The following is a 23,750-nucleotide window of genomic DNA, read 5'->3' as shown; positions in this document are numbered from 1 at the left end:
CTGTGACATTAAAATATTGCCTTATATTAAACAAGAACCAAACCGTTTGGTTTCATACCCTGAATCAAATGAAATCTCACCCCACCAGGACACAGGAAGTACCACATAGATAGAATACAAACCAAGCTTTTTTCTTTGCTTTAAAAACAAACACACAAAATTCCAACAACGTGTGGTGGATGTTGAGTCCTTTCAGGCTTTGAGAAGTATACAATAGTAGTACAAACATGATACAAAACAGCATTCAGGACATTTCTTATCAGCAAAGCAGATTTAACTGGCTCAGTCTTCATCTGAACAAAAGGCTCGGATTCTCAAAGGCTACAAAGGAACCACTCCTTTAGGTGCTGCTTAAAATCCTGGCCACAATGACTCTTCTGCTTGCCTAAACAATGGCTGCACAGAATCCAGGTTCAACACCGCAGGAAAAAATCTGGAGTGACTTTACTGACTCAAATTCAATTGCTCCAGCTCTTCATCCATGCAAAAAAAAAAGTATCTCAAAAGTTAACTCATTATTTTGTGAGCCACTTAGAGACACATCAAGTCAGAGAGGCTTTATGTAAAACCACATGCACCTTCATGCTATAAGCACGGCTCCTGTTCCCAAAATACTTGGCTTTCCAGCTTGTAAACTCAGCATATATCATGTAGCAAACTGACTTTCAGAATGGTCCTCTCCTGGCTCCAGCTCTATGCAGAACTGACTTTTAAGATTTTATTGATAACATAAAAACACCTTGTTGGCTTAGCCCTGATGTTTCTTTACAGTCCACTGCACAGAGATTTGCCACATTCTTATTCAAAGCCTTTAGATTCTTCCCTGCTCTGGGCGCTGAGGTCTGATTTTGCACATGTTTGTAAGAAGCCTCTGGATGTGGAGCGATGAACTTCTAGACAAAAACTTGCTGTAGGGATGATAAAGATATATTATGGCATGTTTATTTGCCAAGACCTTTGCAGTCAGATGGTCATTTATTTTAGACAGGGGAAGATGTGGAATACCTAAGAATTACAGGACTTTAACTCATTCCTCCTTCTCTGCATTCTGCAGTTCTTGCCATATTGCCACCATATGCTGATCCCAGATGACATCTGCCAACAAACGATTCCATCAATAAAGCAAACTAAGGTGTTTATTTTCAAACGTGGTCTTTGTTTTTCAGGGCCTTATGCAGAAGAATGTCTCCAGTGGCAACTCAATAAAGGGGAAAGCACCACATTATGGTAATACACCCCAATATGTCTTGGAGATGTGACCATTCCCTGAACCAAAGGAATGACACTTAATACCTGACCAAGACTTCTGCAGCCAGTGGAAAGACTTCCAGCATTTTCAGCAGGTTTTGGACCAGGGCCCTTAATCTGGGGAACGTACTCTCAAAAGGCAGAAAAATGGAAAGGTTTGACTGTATCACATGTATAGCTGGCCCAGTGGCAAGTGTGCATGAGGCAGATTCCTTTCCAGACTCTACCTCAACAAATACACTTCCAGCCAGAGAAAATTAGGTCTCCCAATAAAGTGGGTAAATAATGGGACTGCAGCTTGGAAGGCGGCAAGTTCCTTCAGACACATGATATTGTTGTAACTCAGACTATGGCCACCTTCATAAAGATCTCTTTTTCTAGATTCTTTTGGGGCTCTTTTCTTCCCTGATTAGCAATGGGAATGTGAAACTTCCAAATACATGGCTCCTAGCACCAGGGAGAAATGCAAGCTGGAATGGGGGAATCCAGATTCAAAGAGGGAGAGAACGGTCAGGCCCCCAACAATCTGTTCTGAGTCCATCCAAACCGGGCCAAAGCTGCTCACTTAGCTCCCTTGCTCTGCAAACTGTGTATCCTGGCAGGGAGCCTCTCAGTTCCTATCACACCACCAGATCAGAACAGCAGATTGATTTTCAAGAAAGCTGGAACTTGTTCCCCACTCACAGACCTAGAGATGTGTGTCTGCCATTGTAGGCTGGATAAACACGCAACGAGCACAACAAGCGAGACATACAGACATCTTTCAGCAAACCTCAATGTTGAAATGGGGCTACTTCACTTCCAAAGCCTGCATCAAGAAAAATCTTAGCATAAAGCAGTGATTGGCACAATACATACACAGCCCTTACTCTGCCAGGGAGGCCTGGAGCCAGCTGCAACAGCCAAGAAAACTGGGTTGGATCTCTTGGAGATTGGGCGCGAATGAGAACATCAAGGACCTGCATAGATCCAACATTATCTCCAGACAGTTTACAATGTCCTATCATGTTGGAAAATGCAATGTATCATTTATCCTTCCCTGAAGGCAAATATCCCTCATACCCCCTGCAGGCATTTGAAGGAAGAAATGAACTGCACGTGTCAGTGGACCTGAACCTTGGCATCCATAAATCTTGCTTACTAGGCATTCATTAAGTGCTCTGTTTAACTTTCTCCAGTCAGCTGGATCAATTCCTGCACCAAAGCCTCAAAGCACAAAGTCCAGGAACTGTGATGCAAAGGGCAGAGCTGCCCCTCCATAGCCAGGGAGAGCAGAGATGCCTCTCAGCTTTGCTAGTCTGGGCCACCCATGAGACCAAGCAGGGGTGGGACAAGGAGCAGCAGCCTGTCCCAGGCTCTGGTGAACACCAGGCCCTGATGGCCACTTGTGCCACTGTTTCAAACCACTGCTGCATCTGAAGAGCCTGAATTTGCAGCATTATTTTTACATGCCATCTGGAAGATGAAAAGTTTTGCAGGTGGTCTATTTCCAAGTGTACATCCTGGCAGTCCTAGAGATCTTTATGACTGTTTGCCCAAAGCCTGAAAGAAGTCATCTTATTCATACTGGACAATGCCCACTCAAATAAGCAAGGACCACTCTCTCAGTTCAGGGTACCAGAGATCAGCTGTAAACACAACAGCAGGCTCAGGATTAGTAAGTATTATTGCACAGAAGCCTTCATCAAATATGTGATTGTGAGGTGCTCTCTGACCACTTCAAAAGAATCAGTGCTGCTAACACCTATTAGTTTTTCAGCCTTCTGAGTACAAAGTTCATGCACAGGGTTGGGGGATTTTGTGGATTGTTTTTTTTTCCACCCCAAGGAATGAAAACCAACATGTTCTGATTCCTATCTTTCAATCATCACTATGGTAAAGATATATTACCGTCACTATTTCAGCTGAGCTAGCTGCTGAATTTCAAATGCTGTAAGTAAACAAAAACAAGTAAGAGAAGGAACTTCAACAGGCTTAGCTTGCCTTTTAAAATTCAAAGCAGGGGTTTAAAAGAGATGAAGCCAGGGAAAACACTGTATATTAACACCAGCCAAACAGGGAAAAATAACGAAGTTGTAAGCCTGAAAAACTGAAATGGAAAGAATGACAGATTTACTGCTGCATTTGATGCACATAACCACTGATAGACTCTCCCCAGGAAGTGTTGAAATTACCATCACTGAAATGAATCCAGAAGCTAAAAATTAAATTATCTTTCCCAGAACATTCCAATTTGGGCTTTGGCAACAACAGCTGTTTCAATACTCTGAAATGTATGCACGCGCGTGTGTGCACGCATGCACACATGCAACACACCCTCAAGTACAGTATCCTCTTTCACACAAGACCTCCCTCTTCGTTTTCACAAAGTCAGACTGAACTCACGGTCATTCTACAAAGTCTTTGCTTCAAAGTCCCTGCTCAAATGCACAACTGTCAGATTAAGCAACCCATAAGGAGTCTTACAGCAGCTCCAAGTTATGAATGAATGGTTATTTGTGAACTTGCCTGTCAAGACAGATACGGTATTTGTCAGTGCAGTGTGGGTTAGATACGATGGGAAGGAGCCAGACAAGCAAAGTGAAAGGTCAGTATCACAACATTTTCCTTCTCTGCCCCTCCTCAGTTTGCCTAAAACTATGCCACAGCTTTTGCTGAAGTCCAATACAGTAGCCTATTTTCATGCAACTTACCATGCTTATTTGAAAAGCAACATTCAAGCTAGAAAAGCAAAATAAAACCGTGTGCAGAGGGAAAGAAGAACAGGAACATTTTGATGCAAGAAAGCTACAGCAGAGGGACAAATCCAAGACTGGCAGAAGACAGCACATCTTTAGAAATGTGGTGATACTTGAATCAAGACCACCCTGTAGAAGCTGAAATACAATGCATTATTTTCCTTGCATTAAAATGTAGTATTGCAAGGATTACAGGATAAATCATGTTGGAAGTCTAACCTCCAGCTCAAAGCAGGGTCAGCTTTAAAACTTATATTTTATAATTTATACAGTTATTTTTAATAACCTGAAATTAGCATCACACTGTACTAAGTATTATGTAACAACAAAAAGAGGTTTCCTCCCTAAGAGGGATTCAGAGGGGAAAAGCTCAGTTCTACAAAGAAGATCCTGAATATGTCAATGAGCATCACACATGGAATGAGAAGCACTCCTCACTCGTTGTCCAAATTAAAACCTGAACAAGGGAGAGATGTTCTGAAGAATCCTCTCCACACTCTTGTGCCAGCTCTGTGTGGCGAGGTGTTGTACACTCTCTGCCACAAATCTGCTGCAGGGATGCCTGTGAGGTCCAGCATCTCCTGGAAACAGAATGTGGATGCCAGAGAGCCCAAACAACACCACAAGATGTATTTCAGTGGAGCCTGTCTCTTCACAATGAGCGAGCAGTCTCTCTGCACAGCTGCCTAAACTCATCCAACACAACCTCCAACACAAGGAGCCAGAAGCTCTCCAAGTGGCATGAACTGCCATGTTCCCTTTGGAAAACCAGGTTGTTTTAAAGAATGCTATTTTACCCAAAGAAGCAACTTCTCTACTGTGGATCAACTTGCAGAGCACCAAAAACATGTAAAAATCTATAAAGACCAGACAGGTGTAACAAAGCCAGGTCTGGCACTTCATTTCTGCAAAGCCAATCCTGTGCCATTTGAGTGAAGGGAACCACAGCACTGAACTGCCTCACGAGTCATCCATAAATTCAAACACAACTGGTCACACTGGAAGGAGATAAAACACAACCCTTGACACTAAGGGGTTTTTTCCAACATTTTATTGTCTTGTTACAGACAGATCTTTGAGTTTGTCTTGTAACAGACAAATCTTTGAGTTTCTCCTCTATACCTTGCAGCCATATGTCCTGTACAGTTGGGTGCCCAGCTGCAATCACTTAACACAGCACAGACAGCAAGGACAAGCACGGGGGAGATGTTTTAAGAAGAAACATTGCTGCTTCAGATTGACTACTACAGGAAGCCAGCTGATAGTGATGCTGGAGCTAGGCACCAACTATCCACAGCACAGACTGAAGGGGAAGCAAGCAACAGCCTGTGGTGGAAGGCAGGGTGCAAGCTTTCCCTAAACAAATGACCAAACCAATCCTTTTTATCTAAACAAATCAGCAGAAACATCCGTAACACATTATTACATTAAATAATACCTGGGGAGCATATCATCCTCAAGCTAAAAACTGCTTGCTTGAAAATGTGCTGCATGTGGTTTCACAACAGGAATGGAAACATTTGTGTGTCTTCACTCATGACTCGTTCTGTCACCACACCCTGGGGTTCCTCTCTTTATCTGTAATACAGGAGCAGTCTAGCCCATCAGTGCAAAGGCAAAAGAAGCCAGCTGCCCAACAGGGTCAGCCTTCTTCAGGATCACTGAAGAGTTTCTTCTTTCCTCTCTAAAACATGCTGTAAAGCATTTCCTTTTCACTGGGCTCCCATGCCCAAATGACAGATTTCACCACAGTGAGAGGGATTTGAACTGTCTGGCTTTGTTCATCCCTGCAAGTGCACCATAAACCGGGCCCCAACTCAGGAAGCTAATTAGGCATACACAGAGCCTTAATGCTAATGAGTCTGTTCATATGTGTGAAGCTCTGTGCATGTTTCAGGACTGTGCTGAAGAAGTTCACTGAGAATGACAGCCAGTTCTCTCATTCACCCTTTTGCTCAGCTCTGGTGCAGGCAGGAATCTCAAGCTGACAGTGAAATGCTGGAAGTAGTAACTTCAAAGTAATCCAGCCTTCCTACAGTTCTCATGCAGAGCACCAAAGAGGAGCAAGGCTAAAACCAGTATCTAATGAAGATGATGCTCTGCTTTCTTCACTCTATCACCTATTCACACTAGACCTGCAAGTAGAGCCAGCAAGAGCAGCACAAGCTCCGGGCACTCCCTGCACATCTCCAGCCACGAGCAAAAGACAAGGGCCCAGTTCCAGAAAGGTCTCTGGGACTATAAAACATTCACACTGTCAGTGGCTGGAGGGTGGGGAGCAGCAGGGGCACTGCTGCATATTCACCAAAAGGGCTTTCAAGCACTGGAACAGGCTGCCCAGGGAAGTGGTTGAGGTACTTAGAAGTATAGATGTGGCACTTAGGGACAAGGCTTAGTGGTGAACTTCACAGTGCTAGGTTAACAGTTGTACTCAGATGATGTTAAAAGTCTTTTCCAACCTAAATGATTCCATGATTCTGTCAAACCTACTCAGTCACCAAACTACAGTGAAAAATGCCTCTTTAAAACAGACACAAGAGAGAAATTCCAGGAGGGCTATGGAAAGGACTTGGGAATATAGCCCTGTATTTCTGTCTTTTAGCTCATCTGACCTTGCAGTGTTAAAGACGGGGGGTCATGGGTATTTAGCTTTTCTGTAGGCTTCATCCTCTGGAAGAAACTCAAGGACCATGTATCATTCCATACTGGCTCTTGGACCTTCCCCCCTGCTTCCCAGCTTGGCACCCTGCTTACAGTAGAAGTGGCTGGTGATTCAGAAGCCAGGCAGGAAACACATGTGGTGCTGCCCTTCATTAGTGCACCAGAGCATGTTATTTTATTATCCCTCGCAGTATGTAGAGGACTACTGTCTAGAAAATCACCCTGTGCTTTTCTAAAGCCATTTGCAATTTCCTGGGGTTTTCCACCTACAAAGATTGCATTAAGTGTCATTCATGAACAAGGAACAAAGAACTGTTCCCCCCATGCCTCTCCTCAGGAAAGCCTTCACACTGCTTCAGGTCCTCTCTGTACTGCAGAGAGTATGCCTGGCAAACACCTCCTCCTCCAAGAGGTGCTCCAGAGCACAACCATAGGTCCAGCATAGCTAGAAAATTTTAAAATAACCTGTTCCTCCTGAGCCCGTTTCCATATCATTAATAACATGGGAAAACCTGACAGATTAAGCTCTGTGTTATGCTAAATGCAAACACACGTGAGCTGTTAACACTATGGTAATGATGCAGCCAGTGCTGGGAGCCCCCGCAGGAGCTTCTGGTGCCCTGAAGACAAGGAACCCGCATACCTGTAATTGCTGGTAAATTGAGTCCTTGTTGATAAAGTAGAAGCATGTCATTGTGCCCTGACAGCTTATAATGTTGTCTTTCATGGGGCAAATATTCAGCAGAACCATGGCCTATGTAAAGCAATATTCATGGGACAGAGTTCCTGAGAAGACTAATCCTAACAACCAGTGCAGGATGGAACCTCTGCAGGCTCCTTCACACTAAGCTTAAAACTCATGAAAAACCAGGCCCAAACCCAGAAGAACTGTGTTTTCTTAGGCTAATGAGTACTTATAAACCTATCTTCAAGAATGCAGAAAACGTAAAAGTTTACCTGCATTGGCCTTAAGCAATCATTACGAACCAGTTCACTGTCTGTGGTAAAAATGGCTTTGAATGAAGAAGATAGAATGGGCCCCTGCCTCCAGATACATGTGTTGCCTGTTTTTCTCAAGTATGCCAGGTATTCACCAGCATTACAATTTATAATCCTTAACTGTGTTGGCGTTAAATTTCTGTTTACTCTCAGTGCAATGGCAATCATCACCTAGCTTAAGTATCAGGCCCTAGATATTCAAGGAAGAACTGGTAAGTAATAAGCTTTTATAAGCTTCTAATGTGATCCAGCATTCACAGTCACCAGTTTTAAGCATTTACTCAGGTAACTTTGCCTAGGTACAAAATTCCCAAGAACTCTCTGGTTTTGTGCTCAGAGAGCACCATACCCAACTTTCCTCTTTAGACTACTCTGAAAAACCTCTAATTTTGACTGCCACCTGGACTTCGGTGAGATTCAGGCTCATACAGATGCACACAGTCCTGAGTGCAAGGCATGCTTGACAGACAAAAGCTTTCTGTTTTCTCCAAACGTCTTTGTAGCATTCTTTTGTGCCATTTCTTTCACATCTGTTGCTTTTGGGTCAGGCAGTCCCTGACTTGCTGAATTTCCACCTATATCCCGATGTGTCCTTAACCTCAAGTGGACTCTCAAGCCAGATGCCCCCTCACTTCCTCAGTGCAAACTATCAGTAAACCTTAGCACAACTTTAGTTTGAGCCTTAAACTAACAGCATGTGAAAAGATTAATATGAATAATTTCAAAACTAATCAGATCCCTTCTTTAAATGTTGACACAGTATTATTTATATCCCATAAATACCTTCTTGACTAAAATTCATCCCAGGAGATTGGCATCTTGCCAGTTCTGTTCATATTTACTGTATTTATACAGTACAGTTGGCCAAGGATAATATTTAAGACAAAATATGCCTTAGGGTATATACAATATCTCTTATAGTTTTCCTTTTAAATCTCCTCATTGCTAAAAATATTTAGTCTTAACTCTACAAAATGCCCCACGAAGACCTATCAGCGATCTGTAGTGATATATTGCTGACTATGAGTATAATTAGAGCATACTTGTAATACTTGGGTTGTAGTCAGTTACTGAACGCTAACAACTTGTGGTAAAAACTGAACTACTGATCTTTCCCATGCCTGCCGTCCAAGCAGCTTTTGACCTCCAGTGCATTCACACTGATCCCCTTCTCCCTCCTGCCTCTCTCCAACACAGCAGACACTGTAGAGTTAAAAAAATCCGCTCTGAAATGCCTAGGAGAAAGTGCCTGTGGCTGCCAGAGCTGCGCTTTCAATTTCTTCCTTTAAAATATGGTGGAGTGATTTCTTCCTTACTGTCTTTTTTGGAAAGGTTCGCTCCATCCAGCATAACTAGAGAGCAGTGGAAAAACAGTTAACCTACTTACTCTGATGTTAGCGACAGCCCTCGCACAGTAGTGCTGGATCTGCTGCTAGCTGGCCCTCGGATCCCAAACGTCTGATGCACTCTGTTGGTAGATACCTGCAATCTCCTTCGCTCTTCCAAAGCCTCTATCGATACTTCAGAACAAATCTGGCCCCTGACAATGTTTCAAAAATAGATCCTCTTTTGTCAATACCATCCAAGTCACACACCACAGATATTTTAATTTTCTGGAAAGTATGCAGCTGCATTTTGGATTATTGGTTCTCTGTAGTTTGCTGAAGCAAGGAGAGAGGACAGATGTGCTCAGGACGGATGCGCTTTACAATTCTCAGAGACTCTCTATTACAGGGTCAGCTCTCCAAGCCAAGGCACTGCTATAGGTCTTCCCAGCCTTGGCCCAGAGGTGCTCCTCTGCCCTGGGTATGATCTAATAGGTCTCAAAAAGAAGTGCTGACTTCTACCAAAACCACCAGCAAAATAATACAGTACATCAACGTGGAAAACAAGCAGGACTTCTGTGTTCTTGCCACGGCTATGAATTGCACTGAACCACTCTGCTCATACCCACTTGGCTCCAAATATGTGGGTTTTTTTAAAAAAAAGAAAGTATTTCTTCCCCAAGGGTAACAAGGGTGGAGTGTATTTATCATGGCTATTAAGGATGGTGCCATAATTACAATAAAAAAATGGCTCTGACTGCCAGGATGTCCTGTACCTGATGTTGTCATTTAAGACTAAAGGAAGAAAGGGAGGCAGCTGCACAGAGCGTGGGGTTCAGCTACCTTGGCTGGCATCCTAGGACTATCACATGCAAGACAGAGCAAGCCCCAAAGCTACAACTTGCTAAACTAAAAATAAATAAGAGGAAAATGCAATTAGAAACTCTAGGATAAAGTTACCAAGATGGCTGAATTATCTATTTAAGCAAGAGCTATGTGCTTTTGAGAAACAGACAGCAAGTATATAGGGCATCAAGTGGTGGGGGAGGGAAGCGAGCTAAATGAAACGACTAGGGACTAGGGTTTGGTTATGTGAACGGTGAAGTTATTTTCTGCTTCTGGTATTTCACTTTCCTCGGTATGATGATGATCTAGATTCTTTTAAGGCAGTGCGGTGCTTTTTCTTTCTTTTTTTTTTTTTTCCTATGCACATAAGCTTCTCTACCAAAACAAAAAGGCACGTCGTTATGATTATTAATCACTCTAAGTGGATTTGGTCAGCACAAAGCATTAGTACCCTTTCTTTTTTTTTGTGCAAAACGTGGCATGGATCACCAGAAGGTCGTTAAAAACAGCAAAAGGCAGACGGGCTGAGACAGGTTCCAAGAACCGAGGCTACCCAGAAGGGAAAAGTTTTTCTGTACCTGAAATGAAAAGTGCCCACGAACCGAAGGGGGAGGCTAGCTAAAGTGGGAAGAGGAGGGAGGAGGTCTCTGTCCTCTCTGAGCACCAATGTGCATAGCAGTCTGCGGGACAATGTTCTGCAGGGGCACAGACAAGACGAGCTGGCGACTTTTTTTTTTTTTTTTTTAAAAGACCTCCTTTTCTTTTCAGTTATGGAGAGATGGAAACCTGCCCGTTCCAGACACTCCAAGGGAAACAAGAGCAGTGGAAAGATATTGGCTCTTTCTGGAGGCTGTACACGGGGCTGCCGGGGAGCTAAACCCGGTGCTGGGGAGGGAGTGGGATCCCGGGAGGAGGGAGCTCTGCTCAGGTATGTGGTGGTGGGCGCCAGAGGCACCCTGGGGGATTCCTGGGTGACTTCAAAGGGGTCTGGAAACCTCGCGAGTCTGGGGCAACAGGTGACCCCCCCAACAAGTCCCATCCAGTCATATGCATACCCCGTCACCTAAATTAAACCCTAAGAGCCTCCACCTAAGCGATGCTGAGGATGACAAGCAAGCCAAGCAAAGAAGGCAGATTACGATGCTTGGGGGTGCTATTTAAAGGTGCTGAGCACCGCTACGCCTCGGGGGCGAAATTACGCACACATGCACAAACACAGAGGACTTACTTTCGGGGTAAAAAGGCTGCATGTCTATTTTGTAAACTTCTTTGGCATAATACTCCTCGTCGCTCCTCTCCCTCTCGCAAGTGGCGGCTCTGTGGTTGGCTTTCTCCTGCAGCAGGTCCCTGGTGCTGTTGTAGATGGAGATGACCTCCGGGGGCACCTCCTCGGGCTCGGGGTACTCGTCCGGGGGGCTGGTGAGCTTCAGTTTGCTCAAGATCTGCCCCCGGATTGCCTCGATCCTCTTGCGCATAAACTGATCCATGTCGAGGGTGCTGCAGGTAGACAGGCTGAGAGCCACGGTGGCCAGATCCACGGTGAGGAGCACGCTCAGGAGATAGCAGTGCATTTTAAGTGTTTAAATACAGCGCCCCCCCCTCCCGGAAAAAAAAAAAAAGTGACTTTAACAACGAACGACAACAAGGAAAAAATAATCAAAAAATAAAAAGGGGATCTGTGCAAACAAAGGGGAGATCTGCAGACAAAATGCTCTTAAAAACCGGGCTGCGAGGGCGGCTCTCAATCGGAAAACGCACGGGAGGCGCCAGTGAAAAAAACACCAGTAATAATAATAAGGGAAAAAAAAAAAAAAAAAAAAAAAAAAAAAAAAAAAGCAGCAAGTTGCTACAACTAGATAAAATTCGGGGGTGGAGTGAGCCGGACAGCAAAAAAGGAGGAGGAAAAAAGCACCCAAATAGATACAACAAACCTGCAGATCAGGTAAATGGCAGAGAGGCTGCTCTCAGCGCGCTGTAAAACAAAAATCTGAAGGGGGGGAAAAAAAAAAAGGGGGGGAAGAAAAAAAAAAAAAGAAGAAGGAGGGCGAGAAGGCGCAGTGATGGGTATCACAGGGCGCTGCCGCAGCCGGCAGAGAGAGGGTGCCGGCGCGGCGCTGAGCCCCGCCGTGCGCCCGCGGCGCCCGACGGCTCCCGGCGGGCAGCGGCACCGCCCCGCGCCCGGCGGCGCTCAGCCCCCGCGGCGGCGCGGGCACGGAGAGCCGCGCACGTGTGCGCCCCGCGGCGCCGAGCCCCGGCCCCCGCGCCCGGCCCGGGCGCAGCGGCAGCGGCAGGCGGCGGCCCCGGCCCCGCGGCGGCGCCCGGCGCCCGCGGCGAGCGGCGATCCCCCGTCCGGCCGCGTCCCGGAGGCTGCTGCGTGCGCCCCGCGCCGCATGCACCGACCCACCCCCGCCCGGGCCGCTGCGCGCCGCACAGCTCTTTCCAGCTCCCTCCTCTTCCTCCTCCTTCTGAAACGCCAACCCCGCGCCGCAGTCAGCGAGGCAGCGCCGCCGCGCCCCGGCAGTCTCCCGCGGGTCGCAGGCGCGGAGCCGGCCGCCCGGGGCTGGCCGCAGCGCAGCGCCGCTCTCCCCCCCCCCCGCCGGCCTCCCTCGCGGGGCTGGGGCTGGCCCCGTCCCCGGCGGCTCTAGCGCTCCGCCCGGCGCCCCCCGCCTGCCGCCCCCGGCCCCTCGGCTCTCCCTGCGCGGAGGGGACGGGTGCCAGCAGATAACATCACGGCCGCGCAGGGAGAGGGAGATTTATACGATCTCCCCGCCCCACGTGCTCGCCTCGCTGCGAAGTGACGTGGAGGGGCTGCGGGAGCGGAGGGCTCCGCGCCGCCGCCCGGCTATTTATTCCCCTCCGCGCCACCGGCGAGGGACTCGCCACAGCCCGGCCGCTGCCGAGGTGCCTCACCCCGGGGCGAGGAGAGGGGAGGCAGCCCGGAGCCGAGAAGAAAAACCAAGTCCTGTCAGGCTTTTGTTTTATTTCTTTTTTAAATAAAGGCTTTAGTGCTTCTTGCACCTATTATTAAAGTAATTGGGCCAAATAGCACTCTGGCGGTAGAGGAAGAATAACACGCCTCTTGGACACCGCTCAGACGCGTTCCTGTTCAAGGTTGCGGGGCAGCTCTGCCCGCTGCTCTGGCACAGTACGCTCCTTGGCACTGCCCCTCAGTTTCACTTCAAGTGTGTTTTGGACAATTCTCGCTGCTCCCCGGACACCTTGGTAATCGGTACTACCGGCCAAGGAAGGAGAGACGACAGATGAGGAGGATTTGCTCCTTCGCCGAGGTCTCCTCTCCTGTCAGAAGCGTGCAAATACATCCTCATCTGCACTTGACAGAAACTCTCAAGCCCCAAATGCTTTGGCTACGCCTGTAATTCAATTTTTCCGCTGCCTCTTTTGGCCACAACAAACATCACAGGCTCCATCCATACCCTACTCTGCCCTAGGGAAATCACTCTACAGTCTACTAGGCATCCCTCAACCTAATGCCATAAAGCTTTTCCTTTACAGTTCATTTATCACCGCTGTACATTAACTTTAAAAAGTGATCAAGTAGCCTTTTTCTTTACTCCCACCCATTTTAGCCCTACATTCCCTTCTGAATTAAATTATCACAGATTTTACTTGCCAGAAGTTTCCAATAACATCATCCTAAGCGGGGCAAGTGTTTTTGAGGAAACTCTAGTTTATTTTCAGAGATGAAGAAGGATGTAGAAGAGGTAGTCAAAGGACCATGGGTGTTCCCAAGAACACCTTGGCCATTGCCAGTGGTATTATGGGTAAACACCCACAAGAGAAAGGAGGTAGCATGACTGGGACCTGGAAGCACACAGAGAATCATGTAAGACACAAACCAGCCAAACACCACCAAAGACTTCCTCCAGCTAACCACACCTCAGGAACCATCTTCTTTTTGCAAAATTTTTGACTGTTTTCCAAAGCTGGAGAATGCCAGTCCCCAAATTCAATGCGAGTTTTTCCTTCCCAGCAAGGAAAAGTGCTTCCTGTGAGCAGCTGTGGCTGTGTGCTGGGGTGATGGAGGCACCCAGCAGCACGGAGCTGCCACATGCTGTTTGCCTTGGCAGGGTCTGCTGCAGGGGAATCTTGCACCAACACGGCCAGTTAACCTCGGACTGCTGTGGGTACCAGGAATGATGACGCTGTCCGAGAGATGGAGGAGCTAAGAAAACATATTTTTGACAGGTATGTGTACACACAGAGACTGTGAAAGTAAACTTACTCTTCATTCTTTACCAGCATGTGGGTATGTACAGCCCTGCACACACAACCAAGATTGCATCCTCATGATGCAAGAGTTAATAGTGCTTTCCACTTAAATCCATGAATTCCTGCAAGGCCAGATTAAACGTCTCTGCCACAACATCACTCTTCTGTGCCGTACATGTCAATGTCCTGCTCCTACTGACCTCAAAAACACAGCTGCAGTGTCAGGAATGGCAATGTTTCCAAAATTACTCAAATAAACAAGCAAGCTCAACATGTAGACTCAGCTGGTTTCACTTCTGCAGCACACCTGTACAAAACCAAGGGGACAGTTCCTCGAGCTGTTACATCTCACAGCTCCACTGCTAGCCAGCTGAGGAATCAGCTCTGTTACATGAGGTACCTCAACCGCAAATACTTCTAAAGAAAAGGGTTATTAAATTATTTCCTCCAAGAGCTACAGCTGAAACCATGAAGAAATTCCTTATACAGCAACTACAGCCCTGTAACACTTGGCTCTGCATGCCACTCACCTCGAGGGTTTCAGAGCAGTGACTGGGACAGTGCTGGACACCCTCCTCATGCAGGGAACTTCCCACCATCTCTCAGGATCCCTCTGCAGATACAACCCTCCAGGTTACAAAGTGTTTTGATCCTTGAAAGTTTATTACTGGTGGGGAAAAAAACCAAAAAACCAACCAACCCAAACTTTGCAGTGTCTTTCTCAAACCCTGAAGCCTTAGGGATGCTCTGCTGGAGGCCATCAATCCCCATGTGTGCAGTGCTCAGCTGGCCAGGCTGCCCACAGATCTGCAGGAGGTCCAAGCTCCAGAGAAGCCCTCCATGTGAGCTGCCAGAGATCCAGCCAGGCTGACAGCAAACCAGTCCGATGAGATTTTGAAAGTTGCTGGGATTCCTTCCGATTTGGCAATGATTCCTCGGTGTCTTTTAGACCATCTAGGGAAAAAAAAAAAAAAAAAAAAAAAAGAATTAAGATAAATCTTGGGTTTGTTCTCATCTGGGAAAAACCCTTTGCTTCTCTTCTGACCCTTTTAGTGTGGACATAGGGTGTCAGGCTTACCCAGGTGCATGTCTCCATTTTGCCTTAAGACTGCAGCAAAGCTGGATTCCCCTTAAACTTCTGGATGTCACCATGGTGATGTTTTTGCCATGCAGAACTTCCCAGGCATGCATACTCCATTCCAAAAGCCCTGGCCACTTGGGCTAAATCCCCAGCAGCTGCAGGAGCCCACCACACATGCCTGAGCTGCTCCAGTTTGCTCCAGGAAGGGACACCTACCTGCTAGCCACATCATTCAAATACACATCCACATTCATAAACATCAACTTTCCATTATGTAATCGAACCGGAAAATACCTGGAATATACACATCATGATAGACCTGATCTTATTTCTAAAATCTCCCCCCTGCACATTTAAGGAGGCTTTTTTTTGCCATAGAAATCCTGCAAACTAGACTCAAACAGGTGTCATCTTTACCTTGCTAAAGTGAGGAACACACAGAAGAGGAAATCAAAAATTGTCAGAAATGACAGAACCAAACTGCAGGATAAAGTGTTATATCATCAGAATGCAATTATAGTATGACCTTTTACACAGCTTCTACATTCTACTGTTAATTTTTGTGACTGATGAATTATCCCAATTATGGCTCTGTATTTTATCTTGCAAAGCTTAATGGTTTTTATTCATTCCAAAATAGCTTTTATTGATGACTACCTGTTAGTTTCAAAAGCTGCTGGGATTATCACACTGAGGGTCAACTCACACTTATCTCTTCCCTGTGCCTCTATGAAATGGCCTTGTCCTGTGAGGCTGCTGTTAGTGGAGGCTTTGTAAGTCAAGAAGTGGGAGTAGGTCCTTAGCATGCATATGGGGAAGGAACAGAACTTATCTGTTTTGGAGCTTTTAATTCAATACAATACTGTCTTTTTTATATATTCATTTTTTCTAATAAACAGTAACTATTTATTAGAAAAACAGGGACACCTGGAAAGTTACTTCACTAAACGTAAAGGTTTCATGTTTCCTATTAAGTTAGAAATTACGTGGTCAGGATTTTACAATTTGTGGTTTCTTTTTAGATTGTTTTGGTTATACGCAAATGTGCTGTGCAAAATACAAAGGCAATAATCTTTCTGAAACTGCTGACGACCAGGTCATTAAGTAAGGTGGCTGGTCACATTTCATAAACTAAAGAACATTGTTGGAAGAGGAATAACTTTTAAAAGTTAAGAGGTGACTTTTGTAAATTCTCACACTGATGACGAGTGTAGGATGATTGCACAATTAATTCTTTGTGGCACGCAAAGAAATCTGCAGCCATAACTGCGGTCGTGTAGAATCTCAGTCATTCTGATGCAGGGTGCCCGGGAAAAAAACTTTTGAATTCTCCTTTTTATAAAAATACACGTATAAAGGTTCAACTCGGAGAGCCAAGGTGGCACCTAATAAAGGTGAGGCAAAGACGAGATGACAAATAATGGAAAATTGTAATATATACTATAATAAAACCTTAGATTTTACTGTTTATTATCCTTAGCGAAGTAGAAGTCCGTACCTCTGTGCTGCACATTTCATTAGTGTGCGCTGTAACGCCTGGGTGAATTTGAGAGCAAACCCTGCTGACCTTACTAACACAAGCAGCCCCACTGCCCCAGGATTGCATTTCACACAACCACAGCCCATTCCTGCAGCACTCATGTTCCAGAAGATAAAGGCTACTTTATAGAACATGCTGTTTGACACGCAAGACTGCTACCCATATATACATATGCAACTACTTGTCAACTTGCAAACCAAAGGTATGTTTCTGATATATATAAAAGGAGAGAATTTATTTGTGCGAACCAGAACTTATTTTATATATATATAGAACAAATGTAAAATATATAACAGGAATAAGAACTTTTATTTTTATATGTATTTATAGACACACACACATTTTTGTATATTTATAAATATATGTATTCATACATACATATCTATATATATATATAAAAAATCCTCATTCCTACAAATAGATTTAATAATTTCAGGGGAAACAGTCATAAGAGCAGTCAACAGGATCTGATCCAAAAAGCCATTTGGGTGTGATCTCTGTGAACTTATGGAATGGCATCATCACCATCAAGTAAGAACACAAAGCTGTAATGTCCACGCAGCAGTGTATAGTCTGTGTTTAAAACTGCACCTTAATAAAAGACATCTAGAATGCAATTAACCCCCCAAAAACTGTACCAAAGACCACCAAAAAAAACCCCAAAACAACAACACTGGAACTTTAGACAGGACACCTCAAGCCAGAATGACTAAAATCTGAAAGAAAGGGAAATGTTCAGGAAGTGCTGAGATATTACAGTTGACCCTCAGAATAATTCCCCACTCTCCAAAAAAAAAAAAAAAAAAAAAAGTCTTGTGGATAAGAGGGAAAAGGGACAGAAAGGAACATCACCATTTTACATGGCTTGGATTTTAGAACTCCTAAAATAGCTTCTCGCCAGTAAAGTTGCACCCTGCCTCCACAGAGTACAGCCAGACATTAGGGGGTCTAGGGAAGCATCAGTAGCCTTAACCCACTATTCTACAAACATACACATTTTCTATAAAGGCTGCACACATTAGCGCTGCATCCAAAGAGATTTCTGCTTCCAACAGCCAATTTCCAGCTTTGAATCAGTTAAGATTCAAGTCTTCATAAAAACTTTGCCAGAAAAGTTGCCCCATGGTTACACCTCTTGGAGTTTGATTCCCTCAAGTGCTTTCTCAAACCTGCTTGTCAGCCTTGAGGATGCCACACTAATCTTCTCTGTATCATTCCAGTTTTAGTCTATGTGTCCCTGAAAAAAAGGCCTTCCTTAATCCTAGCACCTGTGGTTTTAATCACCACAGGAAATCCTGTTTCCACTTAAGTCAGTAAGACTTAAATATCACCAGAGGAAAATGATCAGATTCACTAACTAAAAATAAAAATAATTAAAATAAGACAAGAGAAATATAAGCTCAGTGGTTTATAAACCAGAGGGCCTTGACATCTACTTATAGCAAGCATGACAAAGTAAAGACAGTAGGGTAAAAGTCATCCCTTTAATCTCAAGGTTTGAACTAGTGACCTGCATCTCCTTCTCAGTATTACAGCTGTTGCCTTCTATTTCTGAACTGCATGGTGATGACTTGGGTTATACCTCATTAAGTAACACACAAATGATATCTGTAAATATTGTATTCCTAACAGAGCATCTACTGGAGTTTATTCAACAAATTAAAACCATGTAACTCAAGTTAGAATGTGCACCCAGGTTGCACTGTTGAAGTTTTAAGAAAATTATGTGTATAGCAAATTAATTGGCAGCAACTTCAAAAATGGGCCAGCCAGTAATGCCATATTTAAATCATATTCTGCAGCTACAGAAAACAAATAGGTCTGGGTCTGGCATCCTGACTTCTTCACAAGCTGCCTGTGCAGTCTGCACAGATGAAAAGCTCTAATAAGCTAACATGGCTTCAAAATGTTTTTTTCCTAATGGTTTGAAAGCAACACATGTTCAAGAATGTCCTAGAAAGCTTACAGAAAGCAATGCATTGTTTCATATTACCTCATGAAACAAAACCAAACCCACAACCAAACCAAACCAAACCTCATGCAGTACCAAGCTTTTGTGCTGAACTCACCAGATTAGTGCAGAGGTCTTTGCCTCTCAGCCTTACACATTTTAAAACCCATCTTCTATGCCTGGCTACTGAAATCAATGAATGCAGTATTCCTGACTGGAAGATCAAACTACATCCTCCCAGCCTGGTGACTCCATCTAGAATTAGAACAGAAAGATCCATTTCTGTGCTAGAATTTTGGTCCATACCCAGATTATTTTAGAGCTGGATCTTGAATAGGCCACCTCTGTGGAGTGGCAAAGGTGTTCAGTATCTGCTTCTCCTGAATCCACGATCTTTTAGATGGGACTGCAGTTAAAGTAACCTACTCCCCTGGTTTTAGCTGGGCTCTGTGGACAAGTCTCTAAACTTCCCCATCATGGATATAGACTGAGAGCTGAAATGTCTCCTCTCACAGATTCTAGTGTCATTTGAACATCCACCTCATCAACAATTAAATCAGAGTGTAAAAATGCCTACACATTGGCTGAAAATGCGCATCAGACCCAGTAGTGTCTCACATAAAGGACCTGAGTCCACAAACCCATAACTGCAGCCTTACAAAATTAAAAGCAATTAATTAATCATGAGGCAGACAGTCCAGCAATGCGCTTCAGCAGCAACTGAAGTGAATGAGAATCTAAGACAATGGTCTGTGTCTGGGAGGCACAATATTGACATAGAAAGACATACATTTCCCTGCTTGAACTATCCTCTTCACATAAAATGTGTTCCCCTTTAATTCCAGGCAATGACAACAACATTTAAAATAAAAGAACACTCCAGCAGTTTAAAAAAAAGAAAAAGCAAAACATAGCAGATGTCGAGAACAGCACTGGCAATCCTGGTCTGACCTGCCGGTTGCAGTGCTACAATATCAGAAAGGTGTTCAGCATCTTGCAAGGCCTGACCAGTCCCTTTCTAACACAATCCACAAGAATGAATACCAATATATCATCCTCCCAGGCTGCATTTGTTTGATCAATGTTCATACTGGAAGTGTATTTATACTTGGGTCCAATACATTGTTTTGGCTGAGTAATGCATCCTTAAACGGAGGATCTTGTCTGAAGGTTCTGAGAATCTTCAGTCTTTTTCTGCTAATCATGAAGAGACACTCACTTGAGAATCTTATGAAGTCCTTCTTAATTAATGAGTATTTCTTTCATAAGCATGTACCAAATTTCAGCAGGTACTGTCAAATACTTCACTGCTCTAAAATAACACCACATACAAAACCATACAGCTGTTACCTCTTGTACAAAACTACACTACCGCAGCAATATTGCACTACTGTGCAATATGAACCTCTTTTGAAACTCATTGGAGCTATAAGTGAGGATGAAGAGGTACCCAGTGGTGGAAAGGCTGACAATGTGTGTTTGATTGCCCTTTGCCTCCAAGCAGCCCTGCGAGGTGTGACTGTGAAGTTCGGATGGGCAGAACTCAATTACCAACAGCTCGGCTACTCAGCTCTCCAGTGACAGTTTTCATTCAGCTGCCTGACCTCAGGCACCCTTCCTGAAATGGACACAGGCCAGTTCTTGTCCCTGGACACAGGGTACCCTAAGTACCCTAAGTAAAGGGCTGTTCCATTGCCCACAAAACTTGCAATTTATGGATCACTTAAAAACCAAAGAAAATCCTCTTGAGATAAACTGTACTCAACCTGAAAGTCAATGCAAAATCTGCATAATCAAGAAAGCTTTTCACTATCTTGTTGCTTGAATCAAAAAACACTTGCAGGTTTTTCTGTTCTGAACAAGATGGGAATGCCCTCCTTTATCAGGATAGAAAAGCAAAGTTCAAAGCAAGAGAGTGATTGAATAGCCAAGGGCCTTAAGTCACAATCTCCAAGATTATATTCATAATCCACTTTACAAAGGGCTCATAAATGGCTGGTGGAATCTTTAAGTACTTCAGATTTTAAAACGACAGCAAACAACCCTCTGTTACCTTCTACTTATGATCACACATGCCTACAACAGATGATTTAAAGAACTATTAACATAACATCAGCAGGTTTTATATTTAACCATTTCTAAATTACGCATGAAGTTTCTGATAAGAAGTGTAACCAGTTTATCTTGTAAGTGAACTGTTTCTATTAATTATTCAGCTACTTCTGAGAACACTATGTCTGTAAGAAATCCTAGTGGTATCAAAACCTCAATGCAAGTCTGATCCTGGTTAGCAGTTCACAATTAACACCACCACATATACTGAAAACAGAGTTAAGAAACACTCAGAAAATGTAAAATAACGCTTCAAAGTTCATGCACTGGCATGAGAGAATGGGCTATTGAATCAACAGAGGCACTGTGAAGAAATAATGCATTTTATGAGTATTCCTAAAATCACCGTCCAAAGTACCTCTGGGAAGCCACTTATGCTCGTGAGTTCACATCCAACAGCTTGATGAAACTGCCCCAATTCATTTAACAATTTTGTATCCAACAGGTTAAACACATGAATTTAAACAAAAAGAAGTCATTCCAAGGGATGAAGTGTTACACAAAGACAAGGATCTTTCATGTTGAAGGTATTCAGTTTGACTGGAGTTTCATTTTCAACATGTCCCCTAAGACAGAAAAGCAACTGAAAAGCAACAAAATGCTTTGTCTAAGAAGTATCAGCCATTGCTACAAGTCTGAAAAAGAATGATTAAGAATAAGCCCTTATCTGCTAGATCACTTACAGAGGTGAAACATTTGAGGTTTACATGCTGCAAGAGGTTAGAAGCCACGACTTTACAACAGCACTAAATGAAATCTACAGTCTTCTACCATCTGTTAATCAAGAACTTTTTCAGTCTCCAGTGTCTGAGGTCTTAGACTCCCGAGTTTAACATCTTACTTAGCACAGGGACCCCATCTGTGTAACATGATCCTGAGTCTCCACTACCTCAAGCCTTCTCCTGGCCCTCTCACTCCTTACCTCAGCAAGTCTTGAAGAAATCATTGAGCAATTTGCAGGGATTGGAAGTGAACAACACTGATGACTGCTCTGTGTGTATATTAACTGTGCCAGGACTCATTTCATAAGAATGAGAAGTTTGTCATTTTCAGTTGTGCAGAGTGTTTTGTGCCAGATGACTTCTGCCTTCCTCCCCAGAGACAGCTACTGAGCCAGCTCCGAACAGATGCAGCTCTACAGACCACCTTCTTCTGGAAGCATCAGATAGTCAAAATACTTTTATGGCCTCCAAACAATTAATTTCTCCCTTTAAAACAAATCAGACAAAAAAGCCCTATCTTCATGAGGAAGCAGCTTCCAGCTCTTTTGTTCTGCTCAACCTGTGAACCCAGGAGAACCTGCCTCACAGCTGCAGAAGTGGGAGCTCTTCCCTCCAGGTTTTAGCAGCGAAGATGCTGCGGTACAGTGGCATCAGGCACAACAAGAATATTCCATCACCACTCCCAAAGTGTTTCCCTAACAGGAGGCTGAAGAAAAGCAGGGACAAGACAGTTATTTTTTCCATAGGCCAACTCATGCTTTCCTTGATGAAAAAAAGTTAGCACAATTAATGTGAAGAAAAATTAGACCAGGGGACAAGAGACACGGGGAAGAGCTGACCCTGTGCCTTCTCTTATTAAACAAAACTCTTTTCTTTGCGTGCAATCCATAGAATATTAAACTTTACATACTCTGGAATTGGCCTGAAGCCTAACAAAACTGGAACCACCCCATCCTTATTGGCTTTATATAGATAGGTACAGAAATATACAAAGTTGAGATGATTCATGCTCTCTGGAATGAAGGGCAGCAGCACAGCTTTGCTTGAGCAGAGATATTCATGGGAGCAGGAAAAACAGAGCGAGCACTCTGACTGCTGGGAAAGGCTGCTGAAGGTTGTTCTTGGTAGCTATTGAAGAGGAAGAACATTACTGAAAAAGGGGGTAGGGCAGCTCAGAGAAGAGACTGGAAGGTGCCTAGGCCAAACAAGATCTTTTGAACTGCTAGTCAACAAAAACAAAACTTGTGAAATAAAGCAGCCTAAAATCAAAATACATAGCTAGCAATTTTTGTAATTCTCTGAGCTTCTTGGCATATGGCACAAAAAAAGAACAAGGCAAAGACAAGGTACAGTATAAAATTTAAATAACTACTCCATATACATAAAAATATAAGTATTATGCTTCTTTAAAAGGCAAGAAATGCTCTCCACATATAGGCTATGCACTCTAAATGAAAAGGAAGCTCAAAATACCTTTAGCAATATGGATAGAGTCCACATTTTTCTGAAACACACAAGAGACACTTCAGTGCTTTAATCAAAACACTACTCCAAAAATGCACAAATAAACACCCAAGTATTCTAAAAGTATTTGGAAAGCATTCTGAAATTTTTAATAATCACCTCAGGATGCCGCAGTCTCTAAGAAAAACTCAGATTATTTTCCAGAACTTTGATTATGGAAAGAAACCGCTGATACGAAACTAGAGAACAACTGTAGATTTAAGGGTGCTGATGTAATTTTTCCACAGAAAGCAGCTGAACTCTGTAGAAAGAGAGCAGTGTCAGGTTAGAATGTTATGCTGCTTCACAGACTCAGACCCCACTGCAGCACGTTTTTGCACTGCACTAATGAGACGGTGACTCTCACTGTACAGCTGTACAGATGTCGAGCCTGCCGAAGCTGGGATAGTCATATGTCAAACTTCTGTGGTTTTGCCACTTGGTATTTTGGGTGTATGCCTTCATTTGTGATAATAAATATCAGACCACAAACTAATGTCTCCTCAGATATCTAATATGTTCAACACTCAAAACAGCTTGAAAATCTAAACATTTCTGCTGTTCGCTTTGAGTTCTCTTCAAAGAATTATGCTACAATATATACCAGATGAATAGGCTAGGGATAAGACAATGATTGCCAGTTGTTGGGATGGGTTTCTCTGCCATTTTGTACCTATATTTTTTATCCTGCAGTACACACAAAGTTCAAACAATGCCTTCATTAGGAAAATCTAAATCCTACTGCATGTTTCCATGCTGAAGACTGAAAATTTCAAAGTTGCTCCTAATCATAT

The 23,750-nt window shown here is 43.9% G+C and overlaps 1 protein-coding gene across 1 annotated transcript in view; it reads right to left on the bottom strand.

The window, feature by feature from the left end:
• The window catches only part of TGFB2 (transforming growth factor beta 2), a 61,058-nt gene extending 49,092 nt beyond the window's left edge, over positions 1-11,966 (bottom strand). Inside the window, exon 1 of the mRNA XM_048298608.1 lies at positions 11,046-11,966. Within this exon, the coding sequence (XP_048154565.1) occupies positions 11,046-11,388 (343 nt within the window). The 5' untranslated portion in view covers positions 11,389-11,966. The remainder of the gene's footprint in view (positions 1-11,045) is intronic.
• Between the last annotated feature and the right edge of the window lie 11,784 nt (positions 11,967-23,750).

The sequence above is a fragment of the Corvus hawaiiensis genome, chromosome 3 (genome assembly GCF_020740725.1).
Source record: "Corvus hawaiiensis isolate bCorHaw1 chromosome 3, bCorHaw1.pri.cur, whole genome shotgun sequence".
NCBI lineage: Eukaryota > Metazoa > Chordata > Aves > Passeriformes > Corvidae > Corvus > Corvus hawaiiensis.
This window is presented reverse-complemented; position numbering and strand designations above follow the sequence as displayed.